This window comes from Carlito syrichta, unplaced genomic scaffold (genome assembly GCF_000164805.1).
Source record: "Carlito syrichta isolate Samal-C Ts95f unplaced genomic scaffold, Tarsius_syrichta-2.0.1 Scaffold135696, whole genome shotgun sequence".
Lineage (NCBI taxonomy): Eukaryota > Metazoa > Chordata > Mammalia > Primates > Tarsiidae > Carlito > Carlito syrichta.
In genome coordinates, this window is record NW_007079792.1 from 55,177 (window position 1) to 70,943 (window position 15,767).

Genomic DNA, 15,767 nt, shown 5'->3' on the forward strand with positions numbered 1-15,767 from the left:
CTTGTCAATTCAAGCATGAAACTGCTTTATGTTTATCAGTTCACCCTTTCAAAGGACACCCTTTTACTATGCAATATATGTGCTTTCTGTTACTTATTCTTACACATCTTTAAAAGATGGATACTTGTGATAGCCTTAGAATACAATAACATTCATTTTGTGTAATCTCTTTTGCTTTAAAAACAACAGCAACAAAAAATAAACAAGCCTTGTTCTAGCCACCTTTGAGATTTTTTGGTTTTAGAAAGTTGCTACACTATCACTAAAGGGTGAAAACGCTTTTGTAGTTAAAAAGGTATACAATCAACACCAGCTGTTTCTGTTCTGCCACACACCCTGCACAGCCATGACTCAGGAACAGACTCAAGTATCAAAGTAATGCTGTCAAGTATGGGCTGTCCCAACAGTCCCAAAATGTAAGTTTCTAATGCTGAGTTCCCCTAATTTCATAACTGAATCACATATGTGGTGCACTGACGGTTTTTGTATGTGCAATGTGTTACAGGTATATGATATGATTCATTCAGACTCTTTATATCATCTAGCTTAACCCTCTACCCAATGCCTAGAATAAATTCCCTCAGTTCCAAGTTTACAGTCTGTACACTAAGTAGAAATAGTTATGTCCATATTATTCATGCCACAGTGAACTTTTACAGAAAGATTTTACTTATCACGAGTTCTTGGAGTCATGTACACTGCACACTGCACATATACGCGTTCAAATTATTTGCTAAGTGAATGAAAAGTACATGAATGACAATATTCATAAATGTTCACATATTCAGTGGTTAACCACTAAGGAGCATTTAAGAAAAATGTCCCCACTTGCTTATGTGTGAATTTTCTGCCTTAATCCTTAGAAGAACAAAAACTGTAGGTGACCCAGGAAATAGATGCTTCATAAATTATCTTTCAGCAAAAGCTCTTAAATATGAAATGAACCTTTAAGAGAGGAAACAGAAGTGGGAGCAACTTTTAAAATACCCATTATGTGGCCTAGAATTACAATTTCAGAGCTAGGAGGTACCCTAAAGATTACTTAAGCCAAAGTCAACATCAGAGTAGTATAGTCACCACACTGTATGCCTGGAAGAGATTAAAAGCCAAGTAACTGCCAAACCCGTCACACACTGCTCACAAACCAACTGAAATTAGAAGCCCAGTCTCTAGACCAATGAATTTTACCTTAACTTACCGTGTTTGTTCATTGTTTACTACTGAAACAGATTACTTACTCATTACTTAATACTACTCAAAACAAAGATAAAATATATAAGACGAGCACTCCAAGCAAAAATTTAAACACTGAACACTTCTGTTTTACTCGAGGCAAGATTAAAAAAGTCTTCTTTCTAAAAGAGGTCGATGTTTATTTTACCAATGACCAGAAGACACACCACTCTCTAATAAGCATCAACTTTTTCATCATCACCAATGAAAACGCCACGAAACAGATTTAACACTGGCAATATTCCATATGACATAACCTTTAGGCTAATAAACAATGGCAACCACCAAGCCTCAAGAGGATTACTGGAGTCGATTTAAACATGTGGTCTAGAAGAACTTGCTACCTTACTACTCCTATGTTTAAAGAGCACTATGCCAGGCTGCCATCACAGTGTTTAAAACCACACTGATTATGTTTCCAAATTAAGATTTGTTTGTTACTATGCTTCTTTTAAACAGCACATTTTGTTTTCTTTCTAGGGATTCGTACTGGACGTCATCAATTTAACTGAGCACACTAGTTGTACCTTTAAAAGGCAGTAGAAAGAAACATTCTTCTAAAGAAAGATTTAGCCAGAACCTCACTTTATACCTCTTCTCTAACATTTCAGGTAAAAGTTGTCATCTTTAAATAAAGTGAAGTTTCCAGAACCTATAAAAAGGGAAAAAATAAAACCTTTCCCAAAAGGTCTCTTAAGCATGACATGTGGGAGGGTGTGTGCCTGTGTGAGAGACGGAGAGCTTGGGTCAGAGAAGCTGCGCTCAGATCTGAATCGGAGGCCAAAGACTCCCTTTTAATGTATGTTTATTAAAGGGAAGGTTCACGGAAAGTCAAAGTTTTTCACTGGAATATGTTGATAATAATTATATCTGTATTAGTCTTTACAATTTTCAAAAAAGCCTTCTCATGGTATAATTTTTAAATGGATACATATGTTATAAAAAATAGTATGTAAAACTTTGAAAATTCTTAAAAATTTAGGAAATTCTTTTTCCAAAGAGAGTAATTTAATTTTAAAACTTTTATTGAAGAAATGTTGTATTGCTGCTATGAAGGAAACTGTATAGTGATACATTTTATGAACTTCTAACAAGAGAGGAGTATCTTCCCAAAGAGTTTTTTTAAAGACATACAGCTTAACAAGTTGAAATTAAATTTAGTAAGATTGCATATTTACTTTTCCTAATACTGTGTTTGTGTTTCCTTAAACTGAATCACAATCTTTGAGATGAAATCAAAATCAAAAGGCCCAGGTACAGTGGCTCATACCTATAATCCCAGCACTTTGGGAGGCCAAGGTAGGAAGGACTGCTTGAGCCCAGGGGATCGAGACCTGCCTGGGCAACATAGTAAGACCTCAACTTTTTAAAAAGCTAGCCAGGTGTGGTGGTGGCGCCTGTAGTCCCAGCTACTTGGGAGACTGAGGTGGAAGGATCGCCTGAGTTCAGGAGGTCGAGGATACAGTGAGCTGTGATCCAATTAAAAAAAAAAAACAAAACTCTAAACAGATTTATAAAATACCAATATTGATGAATGTGGGTAAACAGGTTCATTTCATGATTCATGCTGCTGTGCACCAAAGAAACAGAGGTAGCCTTGTGTTTACTGAAATCTAGACTGGTAAAGAGAAACCTATAGCTGTTAGTCACCCAATTCTTAGATTGAGATACGACCTAACAAATAAAATGCTATCTTAACATGCCTTTCTTGGTCGAGTGCAGTGGCTCATGCCTGTAATCCCAGCACTTTGGGAGGCCGAGGAGGGAGGATCACTTGAGCCCAGGAGTTCAAGACCAGCCTAGGCAACATAGCAAGATACTGTCTCTACAAAAATTCAAGAAAAACTGGCCAGGTGTGGTGGCACATGCCTACAGTCCCAGCTCCTTGGGAGGCTGAGGCAGAAGGATCACTTGAGCCCAGGAGGTTGAGACCATGGAGAGCCATGATTGTGCCACTGCACTCCAGCCTGGGCAACAGTGTGAGGCTCCAACTCAGGGGGGAATAATGTTTTTCTTTTTAACAATCTACAGGATTGAGTCAACTGTGGTATCTGAAAATAGAATCTCAGTAATTCTGACAACTCAATTATGACAACCTTTGAATTTTTAACAAACATTTTCCAACTATAACAGTTGTCACCTTTTTCAGAAATCAAAAATCACAAACTTATGCATCACTGGAACTATTACTATCCACGTTCCTAAGCCCAAGGTCACAGGACAGAGAGTGAAAGAAGCGAGTCTGATTACAGGTAAATCTTGACATATAAAAACTATAATCTGTTTACTGCTATAGCTAGGAACAGCAATTACAATTTATTATTTTGAACCACGGAAGAAAGCCACATTTATACTAAATGTCTCCACTTTGTTAACCGTGGTATTTTCTCGGGTCTGCTTTCCCTCCTACTCATCTCCTTCTCCACCCCCATCTTCTCCCAGGAAACCTTTCTTCTGCAGGGCCCAGCTAGTTCCATATGTGGTGTATAAGAAACGAAAGAAACATTTTGCATAGACGGGCCAGTTTCCACTGCCCAAAGGTTGCACTGACACGTGACACTCAGGGCCTGCCCAGCTGCCTGCCTCCTTCCCTAAAATGAGCCCTCACACAAAATCCTCTTTCAGGATTTTCAGGCAAGCCTCTCTCTGAGAAGAAAGTCTTCCTGCAGTTTTCTTAAAGCTGGAAGAGGCCCTAGGGGAGGCGGTGAGGTGAGGTTTGTTCACACCACTGACTACTGTTCAATGCCTGTTGGCTGCATGTATTCCTGCAATTCACCAAGATAAGACTCTTCAGACCACAAAATACAACCAGTCTGATCTGGCTGAAAATATATCTTTAAACATTTTAACAGTGTGTCCAATCAGTTTCATTCACTGGACATGGTTGTGAGGTCAGTGTCATTCACATACATCACAAACATGAAAGAATACTTTTTTCTTTCAAAAACTGTTTATACACATTTAATATAGGCATATGGTCTAAGACTACACACCTATATTGCAACCCTTCTATACCTGGGCCAATAGTGGTACCCAAAGCCTGAAGGTATAAATAATGGACTTTAAGACATTTAATTAACAAGTCGGTGAGAGATGGAGCACTACAACAGATTTCAATCCAAGACTTGTATTTGTGAATATATTCTGATTAAAATTTTATACTTGATATATAAAGATTAGCTATGTCAAAATTACTCAAAGGCATGGTCACAGTAATACTTGGTTCACACATTTCTAAGTGTTTCAACATACAAAAATAAGCAGTGAAATACCTCATAAAATAATTTCTATTTTAAACTAGGTAAAAGGCCAGGTGTGGTGACCTATAACCCCAGTCCTCTGGGAAGCTGAGAAGGGAGGATCACTTGAGGCCAGGAGTTCCAGACCAGCCTGAGCAACACAGCAAGACCCTGTCTCTTAAAAAAAAATTAACTCTATTTTAAACTAAGTAAAACATGAATATTCACTTCGAAAGTGCAAAAATGTGTTCAGTATCAGAGTGGGCTAAGTTAACAAGGATGACATGTCTCCTTGTCTGCCTCTTTCCCACTCTCAAGCTTTTTCACACCATTTCTTTCTCTCATTCCACCTTATTTATTCTTGGGTGACAACTCTTAAACTGTGCCAAAAAAAAAAAAAAATTCTGTTTAGAACATTCAACAGCAAATTAAAAGTACCATCAGGGAAATAGTTACATGCTACCAAAAAGTGACAGGTTTTAGGACAACTCTGCCTCATGCTATAGTGATTATCCAAAGCTGCATAGCTGTGTCTTACACATGCCTACACAAGACTTGATGAACAGCAACATCATAAAAAAAATAACTTTTACAAACCAGCTAACTCAGTTGTTTAACGTTCCTAGGAACACAAGGCTTAAAGCAAATAAAATTTCAAACCTATGGTTTTTTTCCCAATGAGAAAAGAGTGCAACAGTTTAAAGAAGTTAGAAAATGAAATTTTAGGTAGCAAAAATAGGAAAACCATCCCATGTTCCCTTTCTGCTTGTTATTATCTCCCCCATCAAAATCTTAAAACAGTTAGTAGTCATATGAAAGGAAATGAAAATAATCATATTCTCTCCGGTTATGTCATGCTGAAACTGTGCTTAAAGCTTAGAGAGAGGTGAACTCCCGACATTAGCTATATGTCTATTATATATCACTGAAGTTTTGAAATTAAGATCCCTAAGTCACCTGGGAAAGAAATAGCTGCATCAATGGGAGAACTACGAATTGAGAGCAAAGGAGCCATCTCCAAATAAAACAACTTGCATGAAAAAAGCAGGTGCACTTACTTTCTGGGCATGTTCTGAGTGGGGACAATAGAAGGTCTGGACTCGATTTAAGATTCTAGGATGTTCTCCAACTGAAATGCTCTTGCAAGCCCCTTCCTGAACACTTCAGACAGTGCTAGGCATAGAGGCTTCCAGTAAGTACAGAAGGACTGACTGAGGAGATGGAGTGAAGAAAAGGAAAATCCACAGAACGGTTCAAAATTCACACCTCAAAGGCCACAGATAACAGGGTTATGAGAGGTGATCATTATTGCTAGAGGAGTCTGTCCCCAAATAATAAATTTTAGATTAAATGTGGATAATCTAGGAGAGGTTTTAATTCCAGGGGAGATTTTCCTTTGTGCCGCCTTCCCTCCTACTGAGGGCTCTCTCTCACTAATGCTTAGTCTGTATCTGTATTCTGAAATTGCATGATGAGAGGAAAAGTAAAGCCCGTGACAACTCTTTAGCAAATACATGAAAACTGATCACAAAGTACCAAGCTTTCCTTGAAACTTCAATCCCATAAGTAAAAATGTGATATAAAGAAATATGTAACATAGACTACAAGTTATTATAGGTCTGGAATATGAGCCTTATATTATATTACATATTCTAATTCTACTCGTAACTATCAGTAAACATCTTTTTTTAAAACATTACTACACAAAGAATCCCACAAAGCATACATTCAAACAAGAGGCATCTAAAGATTAAAAAAATTACCCGCTGTATTTCTGTATAAAAATAATCAACATTCTTTAATGTACACAAAGCCAAAAGATAAATATAACATCTGTGATGTCTTCTGTGACATCTGTAGTCTTCTACTAGCTCAACACAATCTCTTCAAAAAGAGCAATGAAAATGACTGAAACTCACAGACTCTTTTTTCCTGCTTACTCAACTCTCGCCAAGTATCCATGTATGCTCCTTCAGTTATTAAAATATCTCAATCATGTGGTAAAGATAAGATATAGGAAAATATTAAAACAAAACCTTCATAATCTTCTCAAATAAAATTTTTCATGTCCAGGACTATAAAGCTCTCAGGGCTCCCAGAAACAACTTTGTTTTACTGTCACATAATTCTACAGAACACTGTTCAGTGAAAGGTTTTGCTTTATATTTTTTCCCCCCTAAAACATGTGCATAACAAAACTAAATCTGGCCATCCATGAGAAATCATGTGGTAAGTGCTTTGCTGGAAGCACGCAAGGGTTTAGCTAAGGAAAAGAAATGTCCATTCTAACTACGCCTAGCATGTTCAACACTAGTAAAAAATCTAAAGAGAAACCACGTATCTCCTGCAAACTAATTCCTTGGCAGAAAAGGTTTACTGGTTCATAGGTATAATCACATATGCCTTCATCGGTGCAGAGCACAGAGATACGAAAGATAATTAATCTGAATTAGTACTTTCTGAGAGTCAAATTATTTGTACGTTAGTCCTTGTTTTATGGGTCAATTTTATGGACTTTTTTTTATTTTCTAGTATGCATAAAACTAGAAAAAATAATTCAGCAGAATATGAACACTATCTGAATTTAATACTTCCACTGTATATGTACTCCTTCTTATGCCCCATCTTCTAAAATATCCCTTTGGGTAAAACAACATCTGTCACTCATTCTACATCAGAGTTTCTCAGCCTTGGCACCACTGACTTTTCAGACCAGTTGACTCTTTGTCGGGAGGGCTGTACTGTACATTGCAGGATATGCAGAAACATCTCTGCGCTACATACCACAGTAGCAACTCCACCCCTGAGTCCAAACCCAACCTGTGACAACAAAAATGTCTCTACTAGACGTTGCCAAATGTCCCGTGGAGGGCAAAGCTCCATTGAGAACCAGTGATCTAAATGTACAAAAACGGAGAGGAAAACTAACTTTTTCAGTCAAACCAAATCCCTAGTCAAGTTTGAAATAGAAACTAACTCTTTCAACCTCCATTCAAATCAGTATTGTTCATGCTAGAACACAATCTGTTTTTCATAGACAAAGTATTTGTCTAAAAGACTTGTTTTTAAATATGCAAACTGATTTCACTGTATACAACTCTGTCACTGGACTCCTAAATTATTCCATAATGTATCTATCATGACAGTCTTTAGAAGACTAATAGGGTAGAAAAATGTATAAGAAAACAAAATCAAAAGAGGAGAAATGTAAATCTTTAAATTACTTTTAAAAGGATTCTTTATATTAATGATAAACATCACCTTTAAAAAATTATCTAGTATAACACATTTCTTTGAAAAATATCATGGCCCTCTATATCAAGTCTTTCAATGCTGCACATAACCTGTAAAATTAATTTCACCAATGTTGGTAAATTGTAAAAATGTCTGATGAATTACTGTATCTCAGAAGAAATGTCAGCATTCGATGTGGCGATCCCAATGTAGTGGCTATCTACCACAATAAGTGTAACATTCTAGGCTGACTCAGCCCTTTTACCTTACAAGCTTATTTTAGAAGAGTAAATCTGCTGTTTTATCAAGGCCTCTTGTTCCTGTTAAGATTCCTTCAGAGAGTTGATGCGTGCACAGATCTTAAGGGCTGGGCCTAGCTTGATATTCATTGCACTCATGAGATGGTCTTCTTTTAGCAAGAGAAGGGCCTGTCCATCAATCTCCTGTGTTCTGAACTCATCTGCAATATCCTGGCAGCCTGGAATTTTATCAGAGGAAGGAAGTTAGAATTGAATGCACAACAATGAGGCATTACTCCTAAGAGTCACAGCTAATGCTCTCACTGGGTCTGAGAATCTGAAACATAGGCTTAAAACAAATGAAATGTATTTGTGGTAGTCTTGAGTTCAGTCTTGAAGAAGTGAGTATTTGTGTTCTGAAAATAAGAATTAATTCAAAATCCTGGTAAAGCAATATGCTTGGAATTCTTGCCATAAAAATGTACAAAGTGATCAGTCTAGATATAACATTTACTTCATGAAAAGAACTACAGTGTTACCACCGCAAAAGTATGCTACATAACAGGTTTGGGTTAACTATTACCTTATGAACTTATCTTTGTATAATATGCCCTTCACATATAAGTACAAAGAAATAAAATATAATGTGTTTCCATTTAAATAACAATCTAAGCTGGGTGTAGTGGCTCACGCCTGTAATCTCAGCACTGTGGGAGCAGAGGCGAGAGCACTGCCTGAGCCCAGGCGAGAGCACTGCCTGAGCCCAGGGGTTCAAGACTAGCCTGAGTAACTTGACGAGACCTCACCTTGACAATAAATCAAAAAATTAGTCGGGCGTGATGGCACACACCTGTAGTTCCAGCTAATTCAGAAGACTTAGGCGGAAGGATCGCCTGAGCCCAGCATGTCAAGGCTGTGGTGGCCATGAGTATGCCACTGCACTCCTCCCTGGGTGACAGAGTGAGACTCTGACACAAAAAATAAAAATAACAATAAAATAAAATAAAATAAAAAACAATCTAGAAATATGTTCTCAATTATCAAGAGTACCACTATCATTATTATTTGTACCTTATTCTCATTTCTGACCTTCAATTGCCAAATGCACTTAAAATATTTTTATTGTTCACACAAGACAGATCAAATCTCTCAAGATCACATTACCCATCTATTGCACTGTTGCTGAAATATACTGGACTGCCTAACTTGTAATTTCAGCTTCAAATCTTAGCATCACTGAACTTATCTTCACTTATGATAAGAAAACAAATTCTCATTGAGATTATGAGCTTGCGGGTTAATTTCCTGCCACACAACCAATACTGTAGCTCTTGGTCTAAACCAAGTTCTTCGGCAGGTAATAATGCTAGTATCTACCTGAACCTCTAACATTTTTACTATCTACATTTTTCACATTCGGATTACTCAATAAACCTCTCCAATAAGGGTGAAGAAACCAACAGAGAAGGTAATAAAGAGCCAAGAGAGGAGAGAATACAAAAATATGAAAGCTTTATCCTTAAAAGACAGTAAAATTATAAAACAAGAATACATGTAAAAACTAACTGCTTAAGTTTTTCTCTTTTATTCAAATCAGCATTCTGAGGGAAAACACAAAAAAGATAATGAAAAATGGAAATGGTTGCATTGTACTTTTGGATGCCACAATTCTGCTAGAATGATTACTCTTTCCATTGCAAATGTATCATTCTCTTGTTTATATAAGATAAAGAAATCTTCCTTATAATCCCAGCACCAAGCACAAAGTACTAGAGTAGTAAATACATATATTTATGAATAAATGAAGAACTGAATAAATGAAGACACAATAAACAAAAATATAATGTGCTACAGAGAGCTATCTGTAAGAGTAATACATTTATTCCCTGTGTTCAGCTGTGTAGTCATCTTTTCTCTTGGCTGTTTCTTTTCCCAGTCCCCTGTCAGTTGTATCTTTAGTTTTCTAGACAGCAGCCAGCTTTCTCAGTTTCTATTTTAATAATTTCTCAGACTTTCAACACGTGACATTTCAATACCCTCTACAAAATGTTATGCTTTTGCTCATTCACCATATAAAAGACATAGTTGAAATGGGATTACTCACCACAGAAAAGCCCCTTTTCTTTTCCCAGAGGTAGCTCTCAACAAAACTGGGCAGACAAAACTGACTAATCTTGCATCTAGTTGTGACTTCATCCTTCTTTTATAAAAGAACTAATGTTCTTCTCTCTTCAGTCTTACTTAAAAGAACACAGGAAAGAAAAGAAGAGAGAGAAAGACAGGTAGAACTTACTCAGACTCAGAAAACAGGGGCAAGAAGTAATGAGGACCATAAGAGCTACATTTGGGAATAGAAACAAGGAGTTCTCCATGAGGAAGATATATAGTACGTTCATGTTCCTCTGTGTTGTGAGATTCCTCTTCAAATGTCTTCTTGTGGTGGACAGTAAATGTATTGGCAAAACAATAAAGAACAAAAAGTGTTTTGGGAAATAGCATGATCAAACAGAAATGCATTTTAGGTCACAACTTACTTAAGCCAACCACAAAAAAAGTGTAGTTATATTAGTATAGAAATGAGAAAATAAAATGACTTGAAAAAGAAAAAAAAAAGCAGAAGCAAATATGTTTCCAGAAACTCATTAGAGAAAAACTTACTTTAAAAATACTTTCAAGTGCTCAAGTATATTGAACTAAAGTTCTATGAGTTTCTGATAACATCTACTTATATAAAATGACTGGAGCCCGGGGAAAGTACAAAACACACACCATTGAGGCAGCCTGTGAGCTCAACTAGCTTCACCTCGCCAGAAGACAGGCAATGCAGCTCCCAGCATGGGCATGGGCTCCACACCAGGACTCCAACTGAACTTCAAACGTCCAGCCAAACTCAAAACAAAAACACCCTGCACAAAAACTGACTTCAGTAAGCTTGGTGAAAAAATATCACTTGCCACTCAATACTACAGAATAACCAAGTCTCAATTCTGGTATTACAAGAAACAGAAAACTGTCTTATTTTTTAAAAATGATTCCTACCTTGTATGTCTACAAAGAAATCAAATCTACTATGAATTCACAGACCTATAAATGGAGGATAAACTGATCTTTGCAAAAGGCAATTCATCATATCAAGGAAGAGTCAAAGAAAATAACTGTAGTTAATTGAAAATAAGAATTGCTCCTACAGAGAACTTCCCAGTGCACAAAAATTAGAAAGCAGTCATTTTTCATTCTAATAACAGCTCTGAGATTTGGATGTACTGCATACAAGCTATAACATAGTCCCAAAGGACTGTTAACAGGATGGTATACAAAGAGAAGAGAAAACTGGAAATCTGATTAAAGAGGTAAGAAGCCTATCTTCAACTGGAAAGAAACAAAATACAAAAGAGATTACAAAAGTTATAAGCATGCTCAACTTTGAGAAAGTTTAGGAGTAGACTACTCAGGAAAAACAAACGGCCCTGAATGAGCTGAGAGAGATGCAAAAGGAAATTGTAAAGTCCAAAGGAGTAGAAAGAAATGAACATAAGGCATATTCTGATATGAGATTTACCTCAAACTACAGGCATTATTCAGGGAACACTTTTGAGAAATGTGATATAACTTAATCACACAAATTAGCTTGTTATTTGGCCTGTCAAAACAGTTTGGAAACATTCTCATTTTAACAGTAAGGAAAAAGAGTTATATTAAACAGGCTCTAAAACAGTAGCAAGCAATTCTAAATTATCACACAGCAGTCTCTCTTTTATAATATGTAACATTCTCCAAACACCTGACATCAAAATTAAGTGTCTAGATGAACTCAATAAGACAAGCATCTCAAGTTATGAGCAATAATAAGAATAAATTGCTTTTTATATTTTAGCTCAAATGAAGCAAGAATGAGACAGAGGAATTAGCCTTTGTTCTAATAAATAGCCAAGAGTAGCCACATGGCAAATGGATGCTAGAGAAAATTTGCCCTAAAAACAAAAACAAACAAAAAGTATGAAATGATAGAAGAATCAGCACTATCTATTATTTGTTCATTATTTGGGCAACCACTTTCCTAAGAATATAAATCAACCCTTCTCCCCAAAGGAAAGGTTGCTCCCAAATGAAAAATCAGACTCACAAACAGATCATGTGCCCTGCTTGGAAGACTGAGACTACTTCTGAAGACGATAGAATCAAAGTACGGTTCCCAGGAATGGTATCAGCATAGACTCCAACGTTAATTCTCAAGATAGCTATACTGGTTTAAAATCTAACAACTGTTTCACTGGATACTAAAACCATAATTAGTGAAGATTCACCATCCTCTAATGCATCAAGTTGAAAATAGATTCTAAACCCACCTGGTTAATAATTAACTTAGACCTAAGTTTTCTTAGGCATATGCTGAAAAATCTTCCCATGAAGAAAGATTCCCCCTTTAAACAACAATACCATCTTTCTTTAAAAGTGAGCATATTTTGCTTTAAAAGAAAAAAAATCTTGCCGTGTGCGGTGACTCAAGCCTGTAATCTCAGCACTTTGGGAGGCCGAGGCCAGAGGACTGCCTGAGCCTGCAGGTTTGCAACCAGCTTAGGCAACATGGTGAGACCTCATTTCTATAATAAAATAAAATTTTAAAAAATTTAGCCAGGTGTGGTAGCGTGTGCCTATAGTTCTGACTACTTGGAAGGCTGAGTTGGAAGGATCGCCAGAGCCCAGCAGGTAGACACTGGGGAGGCTGTGAGCATGCCACTGCACTCCAGCCTGGACGACGGAAAGAAACTCCAACTCAAAAAAAAAAAGCAAACAAACCAACAACAGCAACAAAAAACTTATTTAGCATTTCTAGAACAAGATATAGATAAAATAATTTAATAAAATTTCATAGAGTTCTGTATATGAAGTAAGATGGGTTACAGATTTTTTTCAGCTATTATTTCTAAATATATTTTATTGTATAACAGGTTAGCTATAAGTTTGCTTCTGAGACTTTTAGTTACCTTCATAGAAAGACTAATTAGCAACAATAGCTAATTCATTAGCTTATTAAAATTTGAATAAGTCTGGCAGACGAATTCAAATAGGATATATTCTTCTGAAAAGCTTATATCAAGAGAAATGGTATGATTCACAATAAAACCAAAAAGGAGCCATTTTTAAAATCACATGTTCCATATTCATAAGGTCAAAGTGAGTAAGATTTGTTGACTTAAAAAAAATATTGTCTCAACATATAAAACCAGTGTGATCTCATCATGAATGAGTAAAGGTATAGCTGTCTCTAGTAACTAGCCCCTTGGAAAAAGTGGATATAAAAGATTATAGCTGTTTTAAGGGAAAAAGAGACTTAAGTTGATGGAAAGAGTATCAAAATGAGAGCTAGAACAGGAAAACATAAATAAGAAAGTTACCCTCGATATTAGAATGAATATCATAACTGAATTTCAGCCATCTGCTTGAAAAATAAAATTTAAGAAGGGCCCTTGATGTTCATTTATTGAAAAGAATCAATGAATGCAGCTTCCTTTAAAGAACTAGCTTGATTTTTTCAAAAAAGAAACCAAAATTTTACCATATTTTAAAAGGTTTTGATTAACTTTCAAAAATGTAAAAAAAATAATATATATAGTCTCTCTTATTTCATTTTTTAAAAAGTTAAATTAGGAAATAAGGAGGAATAGAATAGAAAATAGAAGAGCAGAAAGGAAGAAGTGTCTGATTCAATCTCTCTACTGACCTCTCGAGAGAAATCAGACTGAAGAGAAGAAAGCACCTTTAATATCTTCACCGGCTGAGGTGTCACAGCAGAAGCAGGACTAGTCAGTTTTTATCGACTTGGGGGGTATGAGAAAATACCCAGTTGTTCTGAGGGAATAAGCAAGAGGAAACAGATCACATTTCAATAACAAATGCCATTTAATTGACACACATACACAGTACTTCTCTAGACCTTTGGTGCAAAAGGTGTGGATGGATCTAACTTCACTCCTGCGTGTGAATGCACAAGAAAAGCTGGAAGGCCCAAGTGCGGAATTACATACCAGGCAAGGAATGGATGAAGGCCCAGACATCATCAACTGTCCATATGGATGGCTCTGTTTGGGCAACTGGTAGCAAGTCACTGTTCTCAGGCATTTTCCGAATTCTCACATCTCGAAGTTCACGTTCTCTTTCCCGCTCACTCTGTCTGCGCAGACGAGTTGTCATAGCAGCTGGCACAGGATCTTCATGAGAAGCCAAGTCTTCTTCTGCAGATGGATAAGTAATTGGAAGCTGGAAAATGTAGTACAAGCAAAATACAGCATTGCACTTTCCTTGCATTTCTGAAAAGGGTATTGTACATTGAAGCAAGGTTTCTACAGACCTGCCTAAGGATGTGTTCTCTGGCTGCTCCGTCAGGACCACTTGGACGACGGCCACGGTGACTTTGATTATCAGGCTTGCGGTTCCAACGACTAAGGGCAAACTTTTTAGAACAGCTAACATTGTACCTAAGAGATTTAAGTAAGAAAAAATATTAATGACAAATGGGTCACTCCTTTTAGTATTGAATTATGACTTTAAAGTGCAACTGGAAATCCGTAAGTACCATATACATCACCAATAAACATAATATCTCATAAAGTAAACTATACTATTCAGTAGATTTACTTATGCTAAAGGTAAAAAATGGCCTCTGTATATCATATCTCACAATATAATACTGGACGCCTATAATAAGGCATTGATACTTTCTCCTGATTATAGTCTAACAGTGGGAAACTTTTTGCAAAATATAGAGAACAGTCAATTTTCGCAGCAGCAAAAAAATTCAAGGTTTCAGGAGAAAAAGAAGTTACGTAGTAACTAAATGTTTATTCAAACTGGTATTTTTCTAAGTAATAATTTCCAAAGAGAATTTGATAAAAAGAAGTTAATAGGCCGGGCCCGGTGGCTCAGCCTATAATTCCAGCACTTTGGGAGACCAAGGCAAGTGGATTGCCTGAGCCCGAGAGCTCGAGACCAGTCTGGGCAACTTGGCGAGACCTCATCTCTACAATAAATAAAAAAATAAAAATAAAAATAAGCCAGACGTGTAGTTCCAGCTACTTGGAAGGCTAAGGCGGAAGGATCGCTGGAGCCCAGCAGGTCGACACTGGGGTGGCCATAAGCGTGCGTGCCACTAGCACTCCAGCCTGGGCGACGGAGTGAGACGCCAACTCAAAAAAAAAAATTAAAAATTAAAAAAGAGTCGTTACTATAATAGGGGGAGAATTTCAAGCAGCTAGTAAAAGATTTTTCAAATAAACATTACTAAAATCAAAATGTAAAATGAAGATTTCAGAGTCCCACAAGGAATTCATTGCTCCCACTATTTAGGAAATTCAGAAGTATATAGTTTAAAATTGGTCAAAAGATTATTTTTTATCAAAATAATCTGCCAGATGGGTGCGGTGGCTCATGCCTGTAATCCCAGCACTTTGAGAAGCCAAGGCAAAAGAGGACTGCCTGAGCCCAGGAGTTCAAGAGCAGCCTGGGAAACTTGGCGAGACCATGTCTCTACAGTAAATCAAAAAGTTAGCTGGACGTGGTGGTGCACATCTTGGGAGGCTGAAGCAGAAGGATCACTGCAGCCCAGCAGGTGGAGGCTGTGGTGGCCGGGAACATGCCACTGTCCCTCCAGTCTGGGTGACAGAGTGAGACTCTGACTCAAAAACAAAAAAACAAAAAAACTCAGACTGCCTAATTATTTTTGAAAATAGGCCTTTATAAAGCATTATGACAGCTTACAAAAGTCGTATGCCATTTAATGGATTCCAAAGCCCTAGAACAGGGACTGGCAAGCTTTTTCTGTAAA

The 15,767-nt window shown here is 36.9% G+C and overlaps 1 protein-coding gene across 3 annotated transcripts in view; it reads right to left on the bottom strand.

Annotated features, from left to right (window-relative positions):
* Positions 1 to 6,010: 6,010 nt before the first annotated feature.
* The window catches only part of PHC3 (polyhomeotic homolog 3), a 60,076-nt gene continuing 50,319 nt past the window's right edge, over positions 6,011 to 15,767 (bottom strand). The window contains exons 9-12 of one of the 3 annotated variants that reach the window (XR_503688.1): positions 14,295 to 14,421; positions 13,972 to 14,203; positions 13,668 to 13,795; positions 8,101 to 8,184 (exon numbers count right to left, since the gene is read on the bottom strand). Coding sequence is in view for 2 of the 3 variants with exons in the window: in XM_021708279.1 (XP_021563954.1) it covers positions 8,030 to 8,184; positions 13,972 to 14,203; positions 14,295 to 14,421 (514 nt within the window). In the remaining variant the exon portion in view is untranslated. Of the gene's footprint in view, positions 8,185 to 13,667; positions 13,796 to 13,971; positions 14,204 to 14,294; positions 14,422 to 15,767 lie in introns of those variants that run through there. The other 2 variants (XM_021708279.1, XM_008049499.2) reach the window with 2 other exon arrangements.